This window comes from Myotis daubentonii, chromosome 1 (genome assembly GCF_963259705.1).
Source record: "Myotis daubentonii chromosome 1, mMyoDau2.1, whole genome shotgun sequence".
Taxonomy (NCBI): domain Eukaryota; kingdom Metazoa; phylum Chordata; class Mammalia; order Chiroptera; family Vespertilionidae; genus Myotis; species Myotis daubentonii.
The window spans coordinates 199189804-199214955 of NC_081840.1; the positions used below are offsets into that span (position 1 = coordinate 199189804).

The 25152-nt window shown below is 42.2% G+C and overlaps 1 protein-coding gene across 1 annotated transcript in view; it reads right to left on the bottom strand.

The window, feature by feature from the left end:
• Positions 1-238: 238 nt before the first annotated feature.
• The window catches only part of SPMAP2L (sperm microtubule associated protein 2 like), a 53555-nt gene continuing 28641 nt past the window's right edge, over positions 239-25152 (bottom strand). The window contains exons 3-9 of the mRNA XM_059708248.1: positions 24004-24069; positions 20145-20273; positions 18636-18773; positions 15249-15363; positions 4691-4822; positions 1989-2164; positions 239-353 (exon numbers count right to left, since the gene is read on the bottom strand). Coding sequence (XP_059564231.1) covers positions 239-353; positions 1989-2164; positions 4691-4822; positions 15249-15363; positions 18636-18773; positions 20145-20273; positions 24004-24069 — 871 coding nt within the window. The remainder of the gene's footprint in view (positions 354-1988; positions 2165-4690; positions 4823-15248; positions 15364-18635; positions 18774-20144; positions 20274-24003; positions 24070-25152) is intronic.

Below are 25152 nucleotides of genomic sequence, written 5' to 3' on the forward strand. Positions count from 1 at the left end.
AGAAGGTAGTAAGGATAAGGCGGGCTATCTCTTTTATTGCTAGTCCCCAAACCTGTGTGACACGTGATTCCAGCCCCCAGCAGCAATTGCTATTGAAGGTCTATGCGGTGTTCCCTGGAGATCTCATGTTTTTGAGGTTGTGGGGTGAATACAGACGGACAGTACCAGAGTAGGGAATTAAGTCATCTAATGTCTTCTAGATACACAACTAGAGAGTAAGAGATGTAGGTTTCCATGTTTAACGTGTATGAGGTTCTGCCAACTCCAGGACCCTCGGAGAACATTGTGCTTTCAGAGCAGCTGGCTTGACTTTGAAGACCTCTGGATCGTAGTACACAATGTGCATAGGAGTCCTGGAATGGGGGGAAAAGAACCCAACCTGAGGCAAGATGATCGGAAAGTGGAGCTAACGTTTCTCAAGCATCCCCTCTGTGCTAGGCACGGTGATACGATCCTGTTTTAATTTTCATAAGCCTCCCATGAAACAGGCATCATGACCCCCACTACACAGATAAGGAAAGGCTTGGGAAAGTTGTGAGAATGAACTGTGGTCAAATCCAGATTAGTGTACCGGTCAGATTCCAAAGCCTTTGCTCTTTCCACAAAAAGTAAATTCTGGAAATTTCTTAAAAATTCGGCAATGTTAAAACAAGCCACACAGTCCTCTGGTGGACTTAAATCAAAATTTTTGAAGTTTTCACCCTTTTCACCTTCCCACCGAGTAATAACTTTAGAGAAGGGACCTAGAGCACTTGGTCTAACTCTTCCCTTCGCTTTGTCAAGGGGCAGGGAATATGCTTCATTTCATTTGGTGCTGAACTTTATTTTTTAAGGCAAAACACCTTATAAAAATTTTTAAATATTATGTTATATAAGAACTAACATATTTCCTGTTCCCTGGGCTCAGGAGTTCTACAACTTTCTTCAGTGCCTCCAGATTTTCCTGATGATACTTAAAAAGGAGATCAAGTATTATCATGTGAATGCAACAAAATGAATTGAGGTTCAGGCGAGTTAGAGGTCTAAAAAATAAACAGAGCTCAGCCAGCATAGCTCAGTGGTTGAGTGTTGACCTATGAACCAGGAGATCATGGTTTGATTCCCAGTCAGGGCCCATGCCCGGGTTGGGTTCTCGATCCCCAATGTGGGGCGTGCAGGAGGCAGCTGATCAATGATTCTCTTTCATCATTGATGTTTCTCTCTCTCTCCCTCTCCCTTCCGCTCTGAAATCAATAAAAATACATTTAAAAATAAAAATAAATAAACTGGAATTAAAGACGATTTCTTCTTTGTTGAAGTATTTTCTTATTTATTTGAAATAGGTCATATATGTACGTGCTACAAAAGCATTGAAAAATACAAAAGTCTATTTAATGAAAAATAATTCTTCCTCCCATCCCAGGTTCCCAGATTCCCCAAAATTACCATTGTTACTACCTTCTTATATACCCTTCTGAGATATTGTAGGAATATGCAAGCAAAAATATGGCACACATGTATATTTCCTTGCACAAAACTGTAACATATTATGTACTCTGTTTTTGTAATTTGTTTCACTTAGACAACATGTGTTAAATAAATAACCCCATATCCATAGTTACAGAGTTGATTCTTAGATCTATGTTGCAATACCAGCCACTAACCTTTTAATGATAGCCTTATATTTATGGTAAGAAGACCATAGGTTTGCCACGATAAATGTAACAAATAAGTGAGATGTTTTTAAAAATTTCTCAGCCTGGCTGGGGTGGCTCAGTGGTTGAGTGTCAACCTATGAACCAGGAGTTCACAGTTCGATTCCCAGTCAGGACACATGTCTGGGTGGCAGGCTCAATCTTCAGTGTGGGGTGTGCAGGAGGCAGCCGATCAATGAGTCTCTCTCATCACTGGTGTTTCTATCTCTCTCCCAGCCTCTTCCTCTCTGAAATTAAAAAAAAAAATAAAAATCTCACATTTCTGCCATTCTGTCTTTCTTTAAGTTGACATACCTTGCACTTGGATTAGCTAGTTCTTCAATTCTGGGAGATATTTTGGAATGTGTAGCAGCATAAGAGACTGGCCAGTAGGGATCACGGTGAGGTATATAATCTTGATGAAGAGTTTTGGCCTTAGCTAGAAATACTATTCGAGGGCTAGGTGTAGTTAGCAAGGCAGCTTGGGTTATCTACAGTGGAAACAAAAAGACACAAAAATATATCCCCAAATTTACCACACATCCTTCTCTTTACAACTATATCCCGGATTCAGTCACCACCATCTCTTTCCTGGATTCCTACAATAGACTCCTAACCGGTTTCCCTGCTTTCATTCTTACCCCTGGACAATCCAGCGTTCACATAGCAGTTACTGAGGAAAGAATGAACGCTTTAATGAGGGCATTCCAGGAGCCAGACAGTGTTCTAAGTCATTGACCTATGTCATTGCTACTTAATCATCATAACAACTCCATGAGGTAAGTACTTTCTGAAGCTCAAGTCAGATCATGCCACTCCCAGGGTTTAAAACCTCTAGTGCAGTGGCTCTCAACCTTCCTAATGTCACGACCCTTTACTACAGTTCCTCATGTTGTGGTGACCCCCAATTTCACTGTTACAAATTGAACATAATTAAAGCATAGTGATTAATCACAAAACCAATATATAATTATATATGTGTTTTCCGATGGTCTTAGGCAACCCCTGTGAAAGGGTCATTTGACCCCCAAAGGGGTCACGACCCACAGGTTGAGAACCGCTGCTCTAGTGGATCCCCCATTTTGCTAAAAATAATGCTTGGGCTCCTTCCTGTGGCCCAGAAGGCCTTACCAGATGGGCTGCAACCCCACTCCCTACCTTGATTATTATGAGGCCCCTCCCATGATCACACAACTCCCCTCTGGCCTAGCCCTTTCCACCTTAGGGCCTTTGCACTTGCTAGTTCTGCTTGAATTCCCCGTTCCTCAATCTTGTTATGGCTGCTCTTCGTCATTCAAGTCTCTGACTCAACCATGTATGGTTAGGACTTCTTCCCTAGCCATACAAACAAATCAGTCTTACTAATTACCCTCTTCCACGGTACTCATTTTCCTATAGCTCTTACCAACACCTGGCTTAGTTCACTGATCGCGTTGATATGTTTATTGTGTGCTTCGTCCCCTTAGAATATAAGCTGCTTGAGAGAAGTACAGCAGGTCCTCAGATAGTGTTTCATTATAGGACTGATGACATGCCTAGGAAGTTAACTCTTGTGTATGCCAATTAGCCTATGGTGAAATTGGTTTGGTTATATGCCATGTTGCTTAAGGTCACAGAAACTATCAAAATGGTAAGTGAGAACTTACTATACTTGTTTGTCGAAAGCTGGAATAGGCTCTGGTGCCTAATTGGTGCTGAATCAATTCCCTCTGGTCTTACTTTGAAAGTCCCATTTGCCAGGTTGCCTTTTTATTATGTTGCTTTATTGGTAAAATAGGAAGGATGTCAATAATCTCTTTCTTAAGTGCTCATTGAAAAGAATTGGGATGGACAACAAACACCACGCAGCACCCCTGAAAGTGTTCTGTGTTGCAGTGGGACAGATTTGTTTTGGGTTCTCCATGTATGATTGTCTGCAGTGGTATCACTTGTTAAAAAGATTTTCTCAACACTCCTTCAAACAGTTCTAGCAATTAAAGAAAGATGCCTGTAAGTCTCACTTTACATCCCCCCAAAACTGAGAATAAAGTGATTTGCCCGAGGGTCAGAAGGTCACTTTAGCAAACTTAAGACGTTCTCCCAAGGGTTTTTAATACCCAGATTCGTTTTTATTTCCCAAATAGAATTCCATATCAAATCCTCAGATTCTGAGGAAGAGGGTGAAATTGGCCCCACATCCTTGGATAGCATAATCATTAGATATTTATTGAAAACTCGACTGGGATTGGGCACCAAGTTGCCACTGCAGTGTCCAGGAGGAAGAGCAAGGGCTTCCTGAACGTGCCGGGCGGCTCTGTGCTGAGCGAGGGCCTTCTCTACTTTTGCAGGTATTAACAGTCCTGCAAATGGGAACTGTTATCTTTACAGTCCCCTGGTTCCCCTTGCTGCACCCAACTTCAAGGTCATCCCAGCTTTGGGACCCAGCTTTAGTACTCTTCCCTTTACTAAAATACTCTCTTTTCGGATGAATAACTCCATCTCATCATTCAGGTTTCAGCTCAAATATACCTTCCTCAGAGAGGCTTTCTCTGACTACCATCTGTAAAGTAGCTTGTCCCTATAATCACTCATTTCCTACTTTATTTTTTTCATTGCACTTTTCACTACCCAACCTTATCCTACTTGTTTACCTTTTTTTTTTTTTTTTTTTTTTTTTTTTTTTTTTTTTTGGTGTTTGTTTCTCTCCATCTTGTCCACTGGGAGCAGTGTCTGGCACACAGTAGGCATTCAAATACTTGTTGAATGAACAAGGCTCAGGGAGGTTGTCACAACATCATAGAGCTAGAGTGGCAAGGCTGTAATTTGAACCCAGCTCTCTTACTGGCTCCAAAGTTCATGTTCCTCACCCTTTACCCCCCAGGCCTTCTCCATATCTGGCAGGTAGGTCTTCCTGCCACAGACTTCTCTTTCAAGATTCCCTTTAGCAATGACTTTGGCTAATGCCCTGTAGGGGGAAAATAGCACCATAGGAACAACCAGAAAGTGAGCTGAGGGATGGCAAGGCAGTGATGGCTTACGGGACGGATGGGCACACCAGTTTTTTCTCTTGGATAGCACAGACCCTCTATCTTGATCTTTGGACAGGCAAGGTCTATAATTCTTGGAGTTGCAATAGCATGCAGGGCAGGAGCTAAAATCTTGGTTTCAATCTAGAGGAGAAAAATAAAACAATGCCTGTAAGCATAAAATAATAAACACCATCTCGATCAAGATGACAGAGTAGCGCCTTGACCGGTTTGGCTCAGGGGATAGAGCATTGGCCTGTGGACCGAAGGGTCCCAGGTTCAATTCCGGTCAAGGGCATGTACCTTGGTTGCAGGCACATCCCCAGTTGGGGACGGGCAGGAGGCAGCTGATCGATGAGTTTCTAACTCATCGATGTTTCTAACTCTATCCCTCTCCCTTCCTCTCTGTAAAAAACCAATAAAATATATTAAAAAAAAAAAAAAAAAAAAAGATGACAGAGTAGGTCTGACCTCTGGACCAGACTTCCTGGCAAATTCAGCAGAAAGAATAACCACAATCATAGCTGAAGGATCAATGCCCATCTTTCTCAAACTAGTTGTACGGATTCCAACTCAAATTTTCAGGAACGTAAAGATGTGGAGGAAATGGCTGTGGTGCATGTTGTCTAAGAAATGCATAGTAGGCCTAACCAGTTTGGCTCAGTGGATAGAGCGTCGGCCTGCAGACTGTAAGGGTCCCAGGTTCGATTCCAGTCAAGGGCATGTACCTTGGTTGTGAGTACATCCCCAGTAGGGAGTGTGCAGGAGGCAGTTGATCGATGTTTCTCTCTTAGATGTTTCTAACTCTCTATCCCTCTCACTTCCTCTCTGTAAAAAAAATCAATAAAATATTTTTTTAAATGTTAAAAAAAAAAATACATGGTAATGCTGGTGATGGAGTGGTAAACTCAGCCAAGAGGGAAGGCCCAGCCCCACCACACACATGAGGCGCTGTAAGGGGCACTGTACGTTTGTTCTTTTTAATATATATATATATATATATATATATATTTTATTGATTTTTTTACAGCGAAGAAGGGAGAGGGACAGAGAGTCAGAAACATCAATGAGAGAGAAATATCAATCAGCTGCCTCCTGCACACCCCCTATTGGGGATGTGCCCGCAATCAAGGTACATCCCCCTGACCGGAATCGAACCTGTGACCCTTCAGTCCACAGGCCGACGCTCTATTCACTGAGCCAAACCAGTTAGGGCTATATAAATCAATCAGTAGTTGTTCTTAACTACTTTTGCCCTTTGGAAATTGGGACTCGCACTATCACAGATCCCCATGTTTCAAGTACATGTTAGTGGCTCTCTTCTAAGTCAAACAGAGATGAAAGAGAAACCAAAGCCAGGAGGAAGGAGGCAGAACCGCCTATCTCCATGGAGAATATTGTTCTGGTCTTAATTGTGGAAATATGTTTGAACTCATGGTTTTCTATTTAAATTAGTTGTACTCAAACTCAAAATTTACCGTAAGACTTTGAGGTGGAATATAATCATTAACTGGAAATAAAATACAGTTTTATCTTTTCACTGTGGGTGGAAAAATAATACAAAGGTATGCTCTAATCCCTTCTTGTGTTGTTTAAAATGATGATGATACTAACACTGACAGTTCTCGCCATGTATTAATTAATTTATTCTTCACCTGGGGTATCATTTTTATTTCATTTCATTGAAATACTTGGAGAAACCAAAGTACTTTGAAGTTCAGCAGTTTATTTAAGTTTATATAATTAGTAAGTGGCAGGGCTGGGAATCAAACTGAAAGTCCTATCTGTCATTACAACACCATGAAAATTCTCATTAAGCATTGTAAATATTTCCTATGAATTAAACTTTGTCTCCTATCAGGCTCTGGGAAAATCAGAGAGATATATGATAACCACTGCTTTCAGTTAAGGCCTACAGTTGGGAAAAAAAATAAAACAATCATTTATTAATTTAATTCATTAGACAAATATTTCTTAATCAATTATATTATGTAAGATACAACAAGGAATAATTAAACAATCCCTTTCTCTTTTTTCTTATCTTTATTGTTGAAAGTATTACATAGGTCCTCCTTTTTCCCCCATTAGAAACAATCCCTTTCTTAAAGTAATTTTCCATTGATTTTTTTTTTTTTTCAGAGAGAGTGGAAGGGAGAGGGAGAGACAGAGAGAAACATCCATATGAGAGAGACACATCAATTGGTTGCCTCCCGAACACCCTCAACCAGGGCAAGGAGCCTGGAACCGAAGTATGTGCCCTTGACCAGAATCGAACCCAGGACCCTTCAGTCCACAGGCAGATGCTCAATCCATTGAGCCAAACTTGCTAGGACATCTTAAAGTAATTTTCAACTTAGAAGAAACCATGTCCTACAGGCAAATAATTTGATACCAGTACAAGAGAATAAATAAAACTTTGAGAGATATCCGAGGAAGAGTGGGAAAAGCCAAGAAGGATTCCCTTGTTAAGATAAAGAAACAGCCAAAACCGGTTTGGCTCGGTGGATAGAGCATCGGCCTGCGGACTAAAAGGTCCCAGGTTTGATTCCAGTCAGGGGCATATACCTTGGTTGCGGGCACATCCCCAGTAGGGGGTGTGCAGGAGGCAGCTGATTGATGTTTCTCTCTCATCGATGTTTTTAATTCTCTATCCTTCTCCCTTCCTCTCTGTAAAAAATCAATAAAAATATATATTTTTTAAAAAAGATAAAGAAACATTAGATTGGACCTTGAAGGAAGTAAAGGAGGAGGAAAGATAGAGAGATAAAGAAAGGATAATGGGAAGGAAAATCTCAGCATAGAGGCAAGGAAGCATGGAGCCGATGGTCTCTGGTTATGCAGGGAGACCAGGCTTGTGGATGCATTTGTAACTAGATTAGATGTAGGGGAGGGAGCATTCTTCATAGCCGAAGAGACCCATCAAGTCTAGTATTATTATTACCAGAGGCCTGGTGCACGAATTCCTACATGGGTCTGGTCTGGCCAGCCCGCCCCCATCAGGGCCCATGGGGGGAGGGGCCCAGGGAGGTTGGTCAGACGGCCCTGCCCCGTGGTTGAATTCCCAATTGAGGGGACAATGTACATATTGGCCTTTTATTATATAGGATTATTATTAGTATTATTAGTAGTATTATTGTTGGTTTTAGAGAGGAGGGAAGGGAGAGAGAAATCTCAATTTGTTGTCCCACTTATTTATGCATTCATTGGCTGATTCTTGTGTGTGCCCTGACCGTGTATCAAACCCACAACTCTGGCATATTGAGACGATGCTCTAACCAACTAAGCTATCTGGCCAGGGCCATCAAATATTTATATTAGAAAGTAAGCATGATCAGAGCTGGAGATTAATCTATTAGGCATGTGTGAGAAGGTAACTGCTAAATACAAAAATAAGAGTTTTAAAAGTCAAAATCTACCAAAGTCAACGATTTTAAAAATTCAAACAGATTGATTAGTCTGAGTAGGAGCTTCTGACATCCGTAAATAGAGAATAAGTGAGCTAGGAAATCAACCCCTTTTCTAAGCTCTATAGTCCTGACAACATTACTATAGAAAGAGATTTGGGGTGACATTCACAGAGGTGACAGGACTTCCTACAGTTCATCCATCCAAAGCCTGGTGGCAAATAACCCCAGGTGCCTGATAGTAACTTGGCTTCCTTTGTGGGCATGTATTATTTTTATTAATTTTTTATATTATTTTTATTGATTTCAGAGAGAGAGATAAATATCAATGATGCATGCCTCCTACTGGGGATTGAACCCACAACCCGGGACCCTTCAGTTCGAAGGCTAACGCTCTATCCACTGAGCCAAACTGGCTAGGGCAGGAATGTATTCTTTTTAAACTCTGGGAAGATTTAGAATTAACTGTAAAAATCCTAAGAGAATCAAAATGATTAAGATTAATGCTTGTGTTAAGAATAAGTATGTATAAAAATTGATGAAATTTGAACATGGACCATGGAGTGAGTATAGTATTATATCAATGTTAAATCTCCTGATCTTGATATTAGCATTATAGTTATACTAGGGGCCCAGTGCACAAATTCGTGCACCTTGAAAGGAACTGTGGGCCACGAGGCTGTGGTGGGCACAGTGGCAGGTCTCGGCCCATCTCCACACCCCCACCTGGCCCTTCCCACCACAGCCCCCAGTCCCCAATCTGCCAACAGCCCTGCTCCCGCCACCACCGCTCCCTCACGCTGACTGTGCCATCCCTGCTTGCACCCGCTGATGGCGCAGAGCAATTGGGGCTGGTGCCAGCAGCAGATGCAAGTAGGACCAGCGCCATTAGTGGGTGTGAGCAGTGGCTGCTGCCCCAATCACTTCTCAGGAGCAGGGGGAGGTGAAGAAGCCCTCAGGGGCAATCGTGGCTGGCAGCAGCCACTCGCACCTGCTGACAGCACCAAGCAATTAGGACAGGCGCTGGGCGCCGGCAGTGGGTGCAAGCAGCAGCTCTGGTGCCAGCTGCGGGTGCAAGCAGGGCTAGCGCTGGCAGTGGGTGTGAGCAGTGGCTCCAGTGCCGGCAGCGGGTGCGAGTGGCGGTGCCAGTGCCGGCAGCAGGTGCGAGCGGGGCTGTCGCCAGCAGTGGTGCGAGAGGCAGCTGCTGGCTCCAATCACCCCTCAGGAGCAGGGGGAGGTGGAGAAGCCCTGAGGGGCGACTAGGGCCAGCAGCCGCCACTCACACCCACTGATGGCGCCGAGCGATTGGGGCCAGCGCCAGACACGAGCAGTGGTGTAAGCAGCAGCTCTGGTGCCAGCAGTGGGTGCGAGCACCCGGTGGGACCATGGCGTGCAGGAGCAGAGAATTTTCAGTAACCACCAAAGGCTTGCCCCAAAGACAGCAACTGGCACCCGCCTTGGTCTGGCGCCCCCGCTCACCTGCTCCACCATCCCTCCACAGTCAACGCCCACCATGTTTCGTGCACGCCCCCTGGTGGTCAGTGTACATCATAGCGACAGGTTGTTCAGTTGTCCTGCCATTTGGTCTATTTGCATATTAGCCTTTTATTAGATAGGATAAGGTAATATCCTTGCTCTTAGGAAATATACACGGAAGTATTTAGGGAAAAGGGTATATAATGTCTGTAATTCACTCTTAAAAAATGAGTGGGGGGATAATGACACATATGTAATACCTTAATCAATAAAGAAAAAAATTATTTAAAAAAAATATTCAGGGAGAAACCAAGATGGCGGCGTAGGTTAACGCCGGAGATCGCTGCCTCGAACAACCACTTCAGAGATATAACTAAAGGACAGAACGGACATCACCCAGAACCACAGGAAGGCTGGCTGAGTGGAAATTCTACAACTAGGAGGAAAGAGAATATCATACCCAGACTCAGAGGAGGCGCAGTGCTGAAGTGAAATACTCAGGTGCGGAGTGCGCGCGCGGAGCGGGCTGGTGGCGGAGGGCGCGGTTGTTGTTTTCAATCGGGAGGGAGTTTCAGACTCTGAGCTCCAGATCCGGGCGAGTCTCTGGGGAGCAAGACTCAAACGGGAGAAGCGGGACTGTCTGGCTTCGGTCGGAACTCGAAGGCAGCTTTCTCTCCGAGGTTTGCAGCCATTGCCGGGACTCTGAGAGGCAGAGCCCCTGGGGAAGGAACTGAGAACAGCCATAACTGCTCGCTCCGGCCCGCCCTGTAGATCCCCTGGGACCCGCCCCGCCCAAGCCCTGCGCAGAACCATTTGCCGGATAGCCTCAGGCAAAGGCTAGATTAGCACCGCCTTAGAGATCCAGCACAGAAGCCCTCCCACTGCAGACCCAGCGGACTCTCATAGCCAGTTAGCCTGGAGGTCAAATCACCCCCCCCCCCCCCCCCGGTATTGCCGACATCAATCAAGGCTTAAAGGCAACAAGACTGCACACAAAGACCACTAGGGGGTGTACCAAGAAAGCATAAAAAATGCGGAGACAAAGAAACAGGACAAAACTGTCAATGGAGGATATTGAGTTCAGAACCACACTTTTAAGGTCTCTTGAGAACTGTCTAGAAGCTGCCGATAAACTTAGTAAGGCCCTCGAAAAGACTGGTGAGACCGCCGATAAATGTAGTGAGATCCTCAAGAAATCTAATGAGACCCTCGATGTTATATTGGGGAACCAACTAGAAATTAAGCATACACGGACTGAAATAACGACTATTATACAGACTCCCGACAGCAGACCAGAGGAGCGCAAGAATCAAGTCAATGATTTGAAATGCGAGGAAGCAAAAAACACCCAATGGGAAAAGCAAAATGAAAAAAGAATCCAAAAATGCGAGGATAGTGTAAGGAGCCTCTGGGACAGCTTCAAGCGTACCAACATCAGAATTATAGGGGTGCCAGAAGATGAGAGAGACCAAGATATTGAAAACCTATTTGAAGAAATAATGACAGAAAACTTCCCCCACCTGGTAAAAGAAATAGACTTACAAGTCCAGGAAGCGCAGAGAACCCCAAACAAAAGGAATCCAAAGAGGACCACACCAAGACACATCATAATTAAAATGCCAAGAGCAAAAGACAAAGAGAGAATCTTAAAAGCAGCAAGAGAAAGAAACCCAGTTACCTACAAGGGAATACCCATACGGCTGTCAGCTGATTTCTCAACAGAAACTTTGCAGGCCAGAAGGGAATGGCAAGAAATATTCAAAGTGATGAATACCAAGAACCTACAACCACGATTACTTTATCCAGCAAAGCTATCATTCAGAATTGAAGGTCAGATAAAGAGCTTCACAGATAAGGAAAAGCTAAAGGAGTTCATCACCACCAAACCAGGATTATATGAAATGCTGAAAGGTATCCTTTAAGAAGAGGAAGAGGAAGAAAAAGGTAAAGATACAAATTATGAACAACAAATATGCATTTATCAACAAGTGAATCTAAGAATCAAGTGAATAAATAATCTGATGAACAGAATGAACTGGTGATTATAATAGAATCAGGAACATAGAAAGGGAATGGACTGACTATTCTTGGGGGGGAAAGGGGTGTGGGAGATGTGGGAAGAGACTGGACAAAAATCGTGCACCTATGGAAGAGGACAGTGGGTGGGGAGTGAGGGCGGAGGGTGGGGCGGGAACTGAGAGGAGGGGAGTTATGGGTGGGGGGGAAGAGGAACAAATGCAATAATCTGAACAATAAAGATTAAAAAAAAAAGAGAGAAAAAAAGTAAAAAAAAAAAAATATTCAGATAAAAAACCAAACACACACACACAAACACCATGAAGGAGAAAAAATGATAAAGCCAATGGAGCTAATTGTGAGTTTTTCCAACTTTTCAGTAAAATTGAAATTATCATTAAATTATTATTAAATAATTGAAATTATTATTAAATATATATATCCCTGCCCTCCCTCCCACTCTCTTTAAAAATCAATGGAAAAAAATCCTCGGGTGAGGATTAACAAAACAAAACAACCAAAAAACTTCAGGTTCACCAAAATTATAAGTTTAATGTGTTAGATTTTTAAATAATCATTTGATTCTTGAGAAGGTTTTGTTTGCTAATGCAGATGATTGAAATAAAATATTTAAAAAAGAAATCAAATTTAATGTACTTATAAAGTATTTGACGGTATTTAATTCAGTTTGAAACCAAATCAAACACTCAGGACTCTTTTTTTTTTTTTTTTTTTTTTTTATTGCTTAAAGTATTACAAAGGGTATTACATATGTATCCATTTTATCCCCCTGCCCTAGACAGTCCCCTAGCCTCCCCTATCACCCAGTGTCTTATGTCCATTGGTTATGCTTATATGCATGCATACAAGTCCTTTAGTTGATCTCTTACCCCACTACCTCCTGCCCCCCAACCCTCCCCGGCCTTCCCGCTGCAGTTTGACAATCTGTTTGAGGCAGCTCTGCCTCTGTATCTATTATTGTTCAAAAGTTTATAATGGTCTCTATTGTCCATGAATGAACACTCAGGACTCTTAAATAATTGTTAAAAACTGCTAGACTTATAAGCAGAATAATAAAACTTCCCAGCTAAACTTAAATGTATAGCCTAAGAAAGAAATAGATTTTTTTAAATATGGAATTTTAAAAATTAACTATTAATTATTTAAGTCAAGAGCATACCTCTGAACATTCTTTTCTGCATACACAAACCATGCTGGAGGATACCAAAAGACTCACATCATTGGGTGTGGCAGGGTTTTTTCCCTACAAAGCTGTAAATTCCTTGCCACCTCTCTCATGGAAAGGTGGGGTTTGTGTCCCTGCCCCCTTGAATCTGGCCAGACTTGTAACTGCATCAATCAACAGAGTATGCCTGCAGTGACATCATGTGACTTGCAAGGCCAAATCATAAAGAAACCATGCAGCTCCCACCTGGTTCTTTTGGAATGCTCACCCTTGGGAATTCCAAGTTAGGCTATTCCTTCTCAGAATATAGCTGCTATGCTGAGAGGTCTGAGCCACATGGAGAGACCATATGAAGGTGCTTCTGTATATACTAGAGGACTGGTGCATGAAATTCAGGCACGGGGCAGGGAGGGGAGGCGGGGGTGTCCCTCAGCCCGGCCTGCACCCTCCCCAATCTGGGATCCCCTTCACAATCCAGGCCTGCTGGCTCCTAACAGCTCGCTTGCCTGCCTGCCTGATTGCCCCTAACCACTTCCGCCTGCCAGCCCGATCACCCACAACTGCCCTCCCCTGCCGGCCATCTGTGATAGCCATCTTGTGGCGGTCATCTGTGACAACATGAGGGCGGCCATCTTGTGATGACATTGTGTGAGGGCATCACGCCACCTAGGCTTTTATTATATAGGATTGCCAACTGAGTCTAGCCTTCAAGTCATCCCAGCCTAGGTACCACAAATAGGTATTCTTTTTTAATTTTTTTTTAAATTGATTTCACAGAGGAAGGGAGAGATAGAGAAATATCATCAAGAGAGAATCACTGATCAGCTGCCTCCTGCATGCCCCCTACTGGGGATCAAGCCCACATCCCAAGCATGTTCCCTGACTGGGAATTGAACTGTGACCTCCTGGTTCATGGGATGATGCTCGACCAACTGAGCCACACAGGCTGGGCCGAACATGTATTCTTACTGACTAAATGTTTACGTCCTCCCCACTACCCTGAATTCAATTGAAACCTTACCCTCAACTGTGATGCTACTAGGAGTGGGGTCTTTAGAAGATAATTAGGTTTAGATAAGGTCTTGAAGGTGGAGCCCTCCTAATGGGTTTAGGGTCCTTCTAAGAGGAAGAAGAGAGATCAGAACTCTCCTCGTGCTCACAAGGTGGCTGCTACCCCTAAGGAAGGGCCCTCGTCAAGAAGAGAACCCACTGGCACCTTGATCTTGGATTTCTCAGCCTCCAGAACTGTTGTTTAAGCCACCCAGCCTCGGGCATTTTGTCATAGCAGCTTGAGATGACTAAGACAGGTGTGAAGGAGTCTTCAGATGATTCCAGCCCCGACCACGTCAGGCACTTGAGCCGTTAGAAATATCCCAGCTGAGACCCCAGACATCACGAAGCAGAGACAAGCCTGCTTGCTCTGTCAGAACTTCTGACCCATCAAATCCTTGAGCGCAATGAAATGGTGGTGGTCTTATGTCACAAAGCAACAGGTAACCAGGTCAGAACTTTAAAGATGGGTTCTCTGCATCGGTTTTAGATAATCTGTCATTTGTTTTCTGAGCTGATTAGATTGAAAGGTATTAAAACCTCTTGCCAGTGATTAAGAAAAAAAAGACACTCGTAGTCCATAGCATGTGGTAGCAAAACAGAAAGCAAGACTTTGAGTGACCACGCAGCAGAGACCATTTTAGTAAAATAAAAAAGTATAGTGGGGTCAGTTGTGCTTCTAAGTGCACTTGAGGAAAGAGATGATCAGCTGAAGCCTTTAAATCCCCACCGGAAGGTGTGGGTAAGTGACCAGAACGTTTCTATGGCTTCCTTAATAACAACCCTATCTTCTCTGGTTACATGGCTGAAAATCAAACTCAAAGTCTACTTCTACACACGGGTGAATTACAGTGCAAATTGAATCCCAAACTTGTATGGTCTCCTATATTAAAGTTAGGGTAATGATCAGGAAGAAATGGAACCTGAAACATTGGAATAGGGACATATGTGCAGAGTCCAATGAGGCTGGGAGTTTTAAACCCCTAAATACCACTGAGCCTTCCTTACCAATAGAACCGGCCCTTCCTCCCCTGCCTGGGAAGGTTAGACTCCCCCTTTGCTTGTAGAACCTGTAATGGTGTCCCCTGAAGTAAAAACCTTTCAGGGAACTGCTGACCTACCTCTATCTCTCATTGCTTCCAGATCTATAACCAGACCCAAGTTCCAGGTGGCATAATAGCCTTTCATAGATTTCTCTATCTGCTTCTCTATCCTTACTGCTTAAGGTCTAATTCTGTATTACTCATAGTGGTTCTGCTTTTCTGATCAAATCCGACTGATGCATAAGGCACAGGGAGGCAGCCAGAAAAGTTCATTTGATGAGAGAAGAATATGAAAACACACACCTAGAAATAAAAGGGGAGCATGTTACAGTTACAAACGTGTTTCATGTTACAAAGTCAATCAGGAAATGGTTCTTTCCCATGGACCCACTTACATCTTTTGGAGGAATATAGTCTGGACTGAGGCCTTTGGCTATTGAGAGTCGTAATATCCGGGGAGAAGGAGCACAGACTGGAAGAGAACCTCTTGTTAAGTAATCACTGAGGGACCTATACGCAAATGGAATGTAAAGTATCATTAGAGGAACAATAACTGCATTTTTGATGGCTATAATCAGCCTCCCACAGTTATATATATTGTTTCTAACTTTGAACATCTTTTCCCATAATCATTAGTGCTCTTTCTACCAGACTGGTGTTTCTAGAATTTTTTTACTTTGATCTACAGTAAGAAGTACATTTTATATTGTGATACAGTATATGTAAATCTCTATATCTGAAACAAAATTATCATGAAACAATGCTTGTCCTAGGCAATGTATTCTGATTTTTAAATTTCATTTGATTTCATTAAAAGAAAAGATGGAACTAATTTCATGATCCACTGGTTGCTTAAAACTTGCAGTTTTAACATTATTATTCATTGTAATAGTATTATGTGGATTCCTTAAGATTTCCTCTGTGTTTTCACTAAGCATTTGCTTTCCTTCCCTCACACAATTCTGACAAGGTTGCTTATCTGTTTGCAGTGCACAGAATATCAGAAAAGAGCCTGGTTAAAGACTATTCCCCCAGTAAAAAGAGAAATGACGGGAAAACTCTGAGAGGCAAATATCTCCTAAACTAAAAGCACTGAGGTCAGACTACTTCACTTAAAGAAAAACTGTGCTTCATACTCAGACAATTCCTAAGAAGCTTTCTGTATTAAAATATTATGTTGTAGTTGATGTTCATAATAAAGATCTCAAGCCAGTGCCAGTGAACAATGCTTACATATTGTTCAGTAGCAGAAGAATTTGCTTAGGAGAGTGGGGAGGCATAAACTTTTTTTAATCTATTTTTTTTATTGATTTCAGAGTAGAAGGGAAAGGGAGAGAGAGATAGAAACATCAATGATGAGAGAGAGAGAGAGAGAGAGAGAGAGAGAGAGAGAGAGAGAGAGAATGAATATGAATCATTGATCGGCTGCCTCCTGCACGCCCCCTCTTGGGGATCAAGCCCGCAACCCTGGCTGGCATGTGCCCTTGACTGGAATCGAACCTGGGACCCTTCAGTCTGCAGGCCTACGCTCTATCCACTGAGCAAAACCAGCGAGGGCCATAAACTTTTTAAAATCCAGGAAATTTTAACACTCAAGGAGGTTTTACTTATATGAAACATCAAACTCAGGAGTCTCAAAAAGTAGTGACAGCCCAGTCGATGTGTTCAGTGGTTGAGCATCGACCTATGAACCAAGGAGGTCCTGGTTCAATTCCCTTGCTTCCTGAAATCAAATCCTATATAATAAAAGAGAAAAATGGTAATTGGCGTACGACGCTACCCTTTTCATTGGCTAATCAGGGCTATATGCAAATTAACTGCCAACTAAGATTGGCAGTTAATTTGCATACGTAGGCACAATGCAGGGAGGCGAAAGGGAAAGCAGGAAGAAGCCCCCTGCCACTGACAGTGATCAGAAACCCAGGGGGGAGCTAAGAGCTGGGGGGCAGGGCAAAGGCGGCCCTGGGGCCGCCTTTGCCCTGCCCCCCAGCCATGATCGGAGAATCAGGTGCCTTTTCCGCCCTGGCCAGTGATAGCAGGAAGTAGGGGTGGAGCCAGCAATGGGAGCTGGGCACAGTCGAAGCTGGCAGTCCCAGGAGCTAGGGGCCCCTTGCCTGGGCCTAAAGCGAAGCCCACGATCGCGGGGCCGCTGCAGCTGCGGGTCCCCGCTGCCAGGGCCGGACGCCTAGGCCAGAGGCGTCAGGCCTGGGCAAGGGGCTGATCCTGCGATTGGAGGGTGAAGGGGGTCAACACCTGAGGGCTCCCAGTATGTGAGAGGGGGCAGGCTGGGCTGAGGGACACTGCCCCCCCACACACACACCCAGTGCATGAATTTCGTGCACTGGGCCCCTAGTATATATATATATATATATATATATATATATATATATATATATATATATATATATATATATTAGAGTGGTGACAGATAAAGAAAGTATTCCTCTGGTTTATAAATGTAGATATATAACTACAAATTACATATATATTTTAACTAAATTAGCAGATTTTGTCAAATGAACTGATAAATAAGCAAACGAAGAAATTTTGTGGGAGGACTTGAGCCTCTTTTGCTGGATTCTATGAAGGAAAAAGACATGTTGTCCATTTCAACCTCTCTAACTGCAGGAATCTTTACTAAAACCAACATAGAGTGATTGATCGTTGTAGCCTACGCTTGAACACGTTCAGGAATTGGAGTGGAGATGACAGTTGAGTTTTCCAGGTAAAACTTTCCACTACTGGATAGCTCCTCAGGAAGGTTTTCCTACACTTAGCTGACGTCTGCTACTCTGTAAATACCTAGTTCAATCTAGGATCAACGGAAAGTAATGTTACTTCCACCTCCTCTGCCTCTTTCAGGTGCTGACCTTTCACACAGAGCCATCACTGCTTCCGTGGTCTCTTCTCTAAGCTAAACATGTCATTTCTCTGAACTATTTTTCATATAACATAGTTTCAGAAGCTCAACGCCTCCTTTATCTCCTTCTGGACAGTCTCAAATTTATTATGTTTCTTTTTTATTTTTCAATTACAGTTTTACATTCAATATCAGTTTCAGGTGTACAGCATAGTGGTTAGACAATCATATCTTTTGCAAGGTGGTCCCTCTGATACTTCAAGTACCCACCTGGCACCATGCACAATTATTGCAATGTTATTGACTAGCTCTCTATGCTGTATTTTACATTCCCAGGACTATTTTGTGACTACCAATTAGTACTTGTTCATCTTTTTCACCCAGCCCCCCAACCCTAAGGCATAGCATCCATAATTGGACACATATACCTAATATGTTCTGACTACCGTAGCGCACATTAGTTCTATCACCTTCCTGTAATTATACGCTGCAATATTGCACTAATGTAACCTAACATTTTCCAACAACCACGTCACAATCTTAGCTCCCTTGTGGAAAATATCACGAAGCTGTCTTCTAAAGACAGGAGAGAGTCAGCATTCAAAGCAAAAGGGGGATCATGTGCCAAGTCACAGGGGGCATAAGAGAATCCCAAAGTTTTAAAAATTGCAAAAACCTATAATGCTTCACTTGTACATTTCCTTTTAATTGGCAGACAATGGTTAAGTTTAGTGTGAATTTTAACTTTACCATATGAGTCAGATGTAATGATTGATGAAGATCTTCTGATGACCCACAGTTGCTGAAAATATTTGATTTTGTATCCTGATCCTTTGAAACACCAAGGACCTGCATCCACTACAATAAGAACAACGTTTAACCAAGTTAGATTAGAATATACAGAGGGTCTCAGGTACTCTACCTGTTTATTAGCTGTATTGTCCTGAATCTGTTGGGCTGTGACAGCCTCTGGATCCTTCTGGAAGGTCGTCTCATCAGTACAGGAAAAGGGATATCCCAGATTGCAGACCCTCTGCCACAGTTGTAGTGATACTGAGCCCTGCACATTGTGGAGAGAAAAGAAGTGAGTGAAATAAGCATGAGTTCAAATTATCGCTTGAATTCAAACATTGATACCCCTGGTCTAGGGGAGTGGGTATGACAGTTTATTTCTTTACTGCTGAGCTATTATCGACATGGGAAGAAATTAGAAATGGTTACAGCCATCGAGTTTTCAGCGCCTTCTAATACCCTATTCCTAGCAGAAAATGTACCACAATAAATAAATTGCACCTTTTAAATAGACCCGAATATAAACTAATTAAAAGAGAAAATTTGCTGCTTTAAAACAAAATAATTTATTTAACATCTACATAGATAATTTAAATATTTTCACTATATCTTTGGTTAGTAGAATGAATTGTATTGATGTTTTTCTTTGTGAAAAAAATAACTCTGAGTTTAGGAATAAATTCTACTTGATCATGGTATGTAGATTATTTCATCATTATTAGGTTTTGTAAACTAAGATTGTTTAAATACTATTTGGGATAAATAGTAATATTGTTCTTCATCAGTGGGAAAGGAAGTGATATTGGCTACTTTGTCCCTGGTGTTAACTCAGATTGCAGTCCCACTTCTGCTTCTGTTATTTTCCAAAAAGCCTCTGCTTCGTTAACATATTCGTGGTGTGGGTCTGCCCCATCTGCCCAGGCTGCCTGCTGGCTGCTACTGTAGGCCTGGCTATGTGTGTAAGCCTGTATCTCCCTCCTTTGCTTGTGACCATCCAGCCTTGAGACCTGTCCATACACACTTGTGCTTTCAGAGGGCTTCTGGCTGTCCTGCCCACGCTCCACTGCCTGGCTGCACTGACTCAGCCACCCTCACCACATGCGCAGCCAAACTCACACAGGAGGGGACCTCCTGCACTTACCTGGGACTAGCCTTTGGCAGGAAATGGCAGTTCTGTTTGGGAATCAATCGGAGCTAGAGAAGGAAGGGATGGTTTTGAACAACGGGGCACTTCAGAGAGATCAGAGTCAGAAAAGGAGTGGGAGGAAGGCGTTATTAGGCAGCCAATGAGCAGCACAAAAGCAAGATGTTTTGCAGAGGAGGGCAAAGGGCAGAGACCCAGGCAGCAGATGAGAGATACAAAAAGGAAGATGAGAGGACACCAGAGACATAACTCAATTATTCAACATTCTGGTAAGTCAAAACACTATAAGATAGAAAACATGTCTGCAATAGCTAAATATTAGATCCTGCTCTGGAAAAGTTGTACTGTAGCATCAGATTGGAAACATATAAAATCCCTAATCCTCAATAAATTTTGACTACAAGACTATTCATGGCTTTAGATAAAAGGGCTGGGTTCAGTGTTCATTTTCCTAGAGACTCCTGATAAAATAACCTGCTAACATGCAATACTAACCTGTTAGGTACATATCTGAAGGAGACCTCCTTGGGCTGGGCAAGGCTCTCGAGTCTTTTGGTCAGCTGACTCTTCAAAGCACCATGGCTAATAGGGCGAATAGGATCTTGATTTCCCCAAGAGAGCTTTCTGTTAAAAAGCAGAAAAATAAAATGGAAAGAAATTCACTGTTAATGACATCTTAGGCTGCCTCTCTGTTGCTGTTACTTCAGCTTAAGAATTCAGGCATCAGAAGTGGATAAACTACTCATGTCAGTTGAAATAAAAATAAAATCAGACTGTTTTATCTGCTGTCTTAAAATGTAGTGACCAAAAATGAACCTATCAGAGGTAAACAGTTCTGTGTCTGCCATAATGTCACTAACACTGCAATTTATAGTCAGGTTGACGTAAAATGGTCATGCCACTTCTCTACACTGTGCTCTCACTTTGGGTGATGAACTGTACCAGGTAGTAAAAAATAATAAGAGTAATGCCCGGCTGGCATGGCTCAGTGATTGAACATCATCGACCTATGAACCAGGAGGTCACGGTTCAATTCCCGATCAGGGCACATGCTCAGGTTGCCTGCACGATCCCCAGTGTGGGGTGTGCAGGAGGCACCATTGCCAGAGTGATCTTCCCCAACTCCAATCTGACCAGTCATCCTCTTGTTTGAGATACCTCAAAGGTTTCCATTTGCTTTAGAATAAAGCCCCAGCTCCTTACAGTGGTTTACATGGCCCTCCACAATTTTGACAAGGAGCACCTTCTCCTCCAGCCTATATATTTTTCCAGCAGAGAGATCGTGTCTTAATCTTTTGGAGATTTCCCCTTGCATAGTTCAGTGCTGCACACCGTAGATGCTCAATCCTGGTTTGATGAATGAACCAATGGTAAAACCTGGAAACTCACCTAATGGTGATGTGAAACAGAGTAGAGAGGAGAGAATGACATTGGGGAGATAAGAGGCTAAAGCAGAAGCTTGTGTTCTCGGTTGGTGGAAGTGGTGAGGGACCTCTCTGGACCCTCTTTTATAAGGGCACTAATCCCATTCATGAGGACTCCACCCTCATGACTTAATCACCTCTCGAAGACTCTCACCTCCAAATAGTATCACATTGAGGATTAGATTTCAAAATATGAATTTTGAGAGGACATAAACATTCAGTCAATAGCTGAATGCTCTGATAAAAGAACTCGTATTCAAAAAATACAAAAGAACTCTTAAAATTAAGCAATAGAAAACAAACATCCCAATTAAAAAGTGGGCAAGCCCTGGCCAATGTGGCTCAGTTGGTTGAGCGTCATCCTATGCACCCAGAAGGTGCTGGTTCGATTCCCAGTCAGGGCACATGCCCAGGTTGCAGGATCCCCAGTAGGAGGTGTGCATTGTGCATGAGGCAGCCAGTAGATATTTCTCTCTCACACCAGTGCTTCTCTCTCTCTCCCTCTCCCTTCCTCTCTCTATAAAAGAAGAATCAATAAAAACATATTTTTTAAAAAGTTGGCAAAAGATATGAACAGACACTTTACCAAAGAAGATATAAAGATGGCAAATAAACATATGAAGTATGTTAACATCTCATTATGAATTGCAATTAAAACAGTTAGGTGTTATTACACACCTATTAGAAGGGCTAAAATACAAGAGACTAACAACACCAAATACTGGTGAAGATATGGAGGGACAGGAATTCTCATTAATTGTTGGAGGACATGGCACAGACATATTGGAAGAAAGTTTGGCAGTTTCTTCCGAAGCTGAAGATATTCTTTTTTTTAAAATATATTTTATTGATTTTTTACAGAGAGGAAGGGAGAGAGACAGAGAGTTAGAAACATCGATGAGAGAGAAACATCGATCAGCTGCCTCCTGCACATCTCCTACTGGGGATGTGCCCGCAACCCAGGCACATGCCCTTGACCGGAATCGAACCCGGGACTCTCCAGTCCGCAGGCCAACGCTCCATCCACTGAGCCAAACTGGTTTCGGCCGAAGCTGAAGATATTCTTACCATATGATCCAGCAGTTGCACTCCTAGGTATTTAGCTAAATGAGTTGAAAACGTATCTATACACAAAAACCTGCACACAAATGTTTATAGCAGCTTCATTCATAATTGCCAAAAATTGAAAGCAACCAGTATGTCCTTCAATAGATGAATGGATATGTTTTGGTACATCAAAACAATGGAATATTAGCACTAAAAATAGATATCAAGGCATAAAAAGACATGGAGGAACTTTAAATGCCTATTGCTAAGTGAAAGAAGCCAGTCAGAAAAGTTTACACACTGTTTGGTTATAATTATAACATTCTGGAAAAGGCAAAACTATACATACAGGAAACAAGATCAGTGTTTGCCAGGGGTTTAGAGAGGGGAGAGAGAATGAAAGAAATGAATAGTTGGTAATTCTTAGAGCAGTGAAACTATTCTGTATAATACTGCAATGGTGGGTACATGACAATATGCACTTGTCAAAACCCATAAAACTGTACAACTTAAAAGTGAACCCTAACGTTATTAGTTAATAATAATGTCAGCATTTGTTTATCAGTTGTAACAAATGTACCATACTAATGCAAGATGTTAATAATAGTGGAAACTAGAGGAGTGGGTGGTAATACAGAAACTCTCCCTGTACTTTTGCTCAATTTTCCTGTAAACCTAAAACTAATTTTAAAATAAAGTCTATTAATTTTGTCAAAAGCAATAGGAGCTCAGAAAAAAAAGGGGGGTGGAAGTCAGGCTTTCTTCAGAGTCAGCGAAGGAAAGGGGGAGTCATGTGGCCAAGGATGGAAAGACAGTGGGTTCAGCCTTTTGGGGACCCAGAGAATAGGTGTGGTCTGGACAAAGGCGTAGAGACAGCAGGACCAGCTGTTAGAGCAGCAACCTGGAAGATGGGCACAAGAGTTTCAAAGGCGTATGGAGTAGCACCCAGGGATGGTGGTTCACAAGCCTGTTTGCCTACGAGAATTACCTGGAGCTCTTGACAGTCTCAACACCTACGCTGCACCCCAGTCCAAGCAAGTCTGGGACCCAAACATCAATTCACTTTTTAAATTTTTTTTTAAGTTTTGTTTTGTTTTATTTCTCTAGGAAATAGCAAAAATAACAATAATGATAGCAGCTCAAGATATTGAAATACCATTCCTTGGTCATTTGAAAAGTATCATTTCGCCAAGTTATGCAGATCTTCCAAACATTTATACATTTCATTATACAATATCAATCACATTGGTTAATATCACCACCACCCACAATGTTGTATGTGTTGTGAGGTTATTGTTATCATTACTTTTCTATTGTAAGAATATGCCACAAATTCTTTGTCTTCTCACTTATTGAAGGACATTTGAGTTGTTTTGAGATTGATGCTATTGTGAAGCAGCTGTGACCATTCATGTAGAAGTCTTTGTGCATATATATATATATATATATATATATATATATATATATATATATATTCGTCCCTCTAGTAATCACATCTCTTCAAAACTTTTTATTTTCAGTCTTTTTTATTTTAGCCATTGCAGTTCATGTGAAATGTTATGATTGTGCTGATTTGCATTTCCTGGGTAACTAATAATATTGACCATCTTTTCATGTGCTTGTTGGCTATTGGCCTATCTCCTTTTGTCTAAGTCTTTTGTCTACAGGTGATTATAATGTTCAGACAAGTCTGAAAACCACTGATTTAGGGAGTTTGCCTTCCATATGTTGACTCAATTGAGTTGATAGTATGGGTCCAATGGATCCAATTGAAAAGAGAGGTGGATACACCTAGGATGTGGGGTTCTTGGGCAGGTAAGAATACTTACTCTTTAATGTAAGGAATACATCATCAGAAGCAAAACTATATAATATTTCCTTACCTATCTGGGGCTCCCCACTGTTTTTTAGGCTTAGAAAGTTCTTGGAGTCTCTTCCTAGAAAAAGAACTAACAAATACCAGCTGATTAATTCAAAGAGAATTCAAATTAATAAATATGGTTACATTAGATGACTTCTACTCAAACCCCATCTGAGGAGGGAGAGAACAAAACAATATCCTATTTGTTGCAATTTTTAAAAATATATTTTTATTTATTTTAGAGAGAAGAAGGGAGAGGGATAGAGAGATAGAAACATTGATAAGAGAAAAACATCAACATCAATCAGCTGCCTCCTGCATGCCTCCTACTGGGGATTGAGCCCCAAACCCAGGCATGTGCTCCAACCGGGAATCAAACCATGACTTCTTGGTTCATGGGCTGATGCTCAACCACTGAGCCACACTGGCCAGGCCTATTTAATGTAACTTGAAGAATGCTAAAGAGCTCAAAGTATTTAAAAATATTGTGGACCAAAATTTCTCACTTATAGAATTATTAATAATATAGTACATGATGAGACAAAGATAATAAATACGTAAAAAAAACCAAGAGTATACTGTCTCCAAAGGGCCCCAGGTAAAATAATTGCACACTTGTTAACGGGGAAAAGCCTCAATTCACATATTTAAGTAATTTGTAAATTGTTTTACGGCATTGGACTCTGAAGAGATTGTGCAGATAAATTTCAGATTGATTGTCTGACTTTGGGAAAACTATGAAATAGGCAAAATATACTTTTGGTACCACTTCTCCCCCTCCCTTTCTTCCCTATGCAGCTGCCTTGGACCTTGCTGATTGTTCTGAACTTACCTATAGAAGAGAGAGTTTATATTCCCCAAACATCCATGTGTTCCTGTACATTTCCCAGCCTCCCTTGCAGCTTAGAGCCATGTGCCTAGTTATGTCTTACTTCAGCACAAGTGTTCAGTATCACTTCCAGAGCAATGTATTTAAGAAGTAGAATGCCTCCTCCATTTCTCTCTTTCCCTGTTGCAATGACCCTGGAAGCCACATATTCTAGATGGCATATCTACAAGTCAGAGGAGGGTCAACCAGCTCACAGTGGACTGTGTGACCTGAGGGAGAAATAAACTCTTATTGCATTGTCATTGAGAGTTTTGTGGCTTGTTTGTTACTGCAGCATTGCCT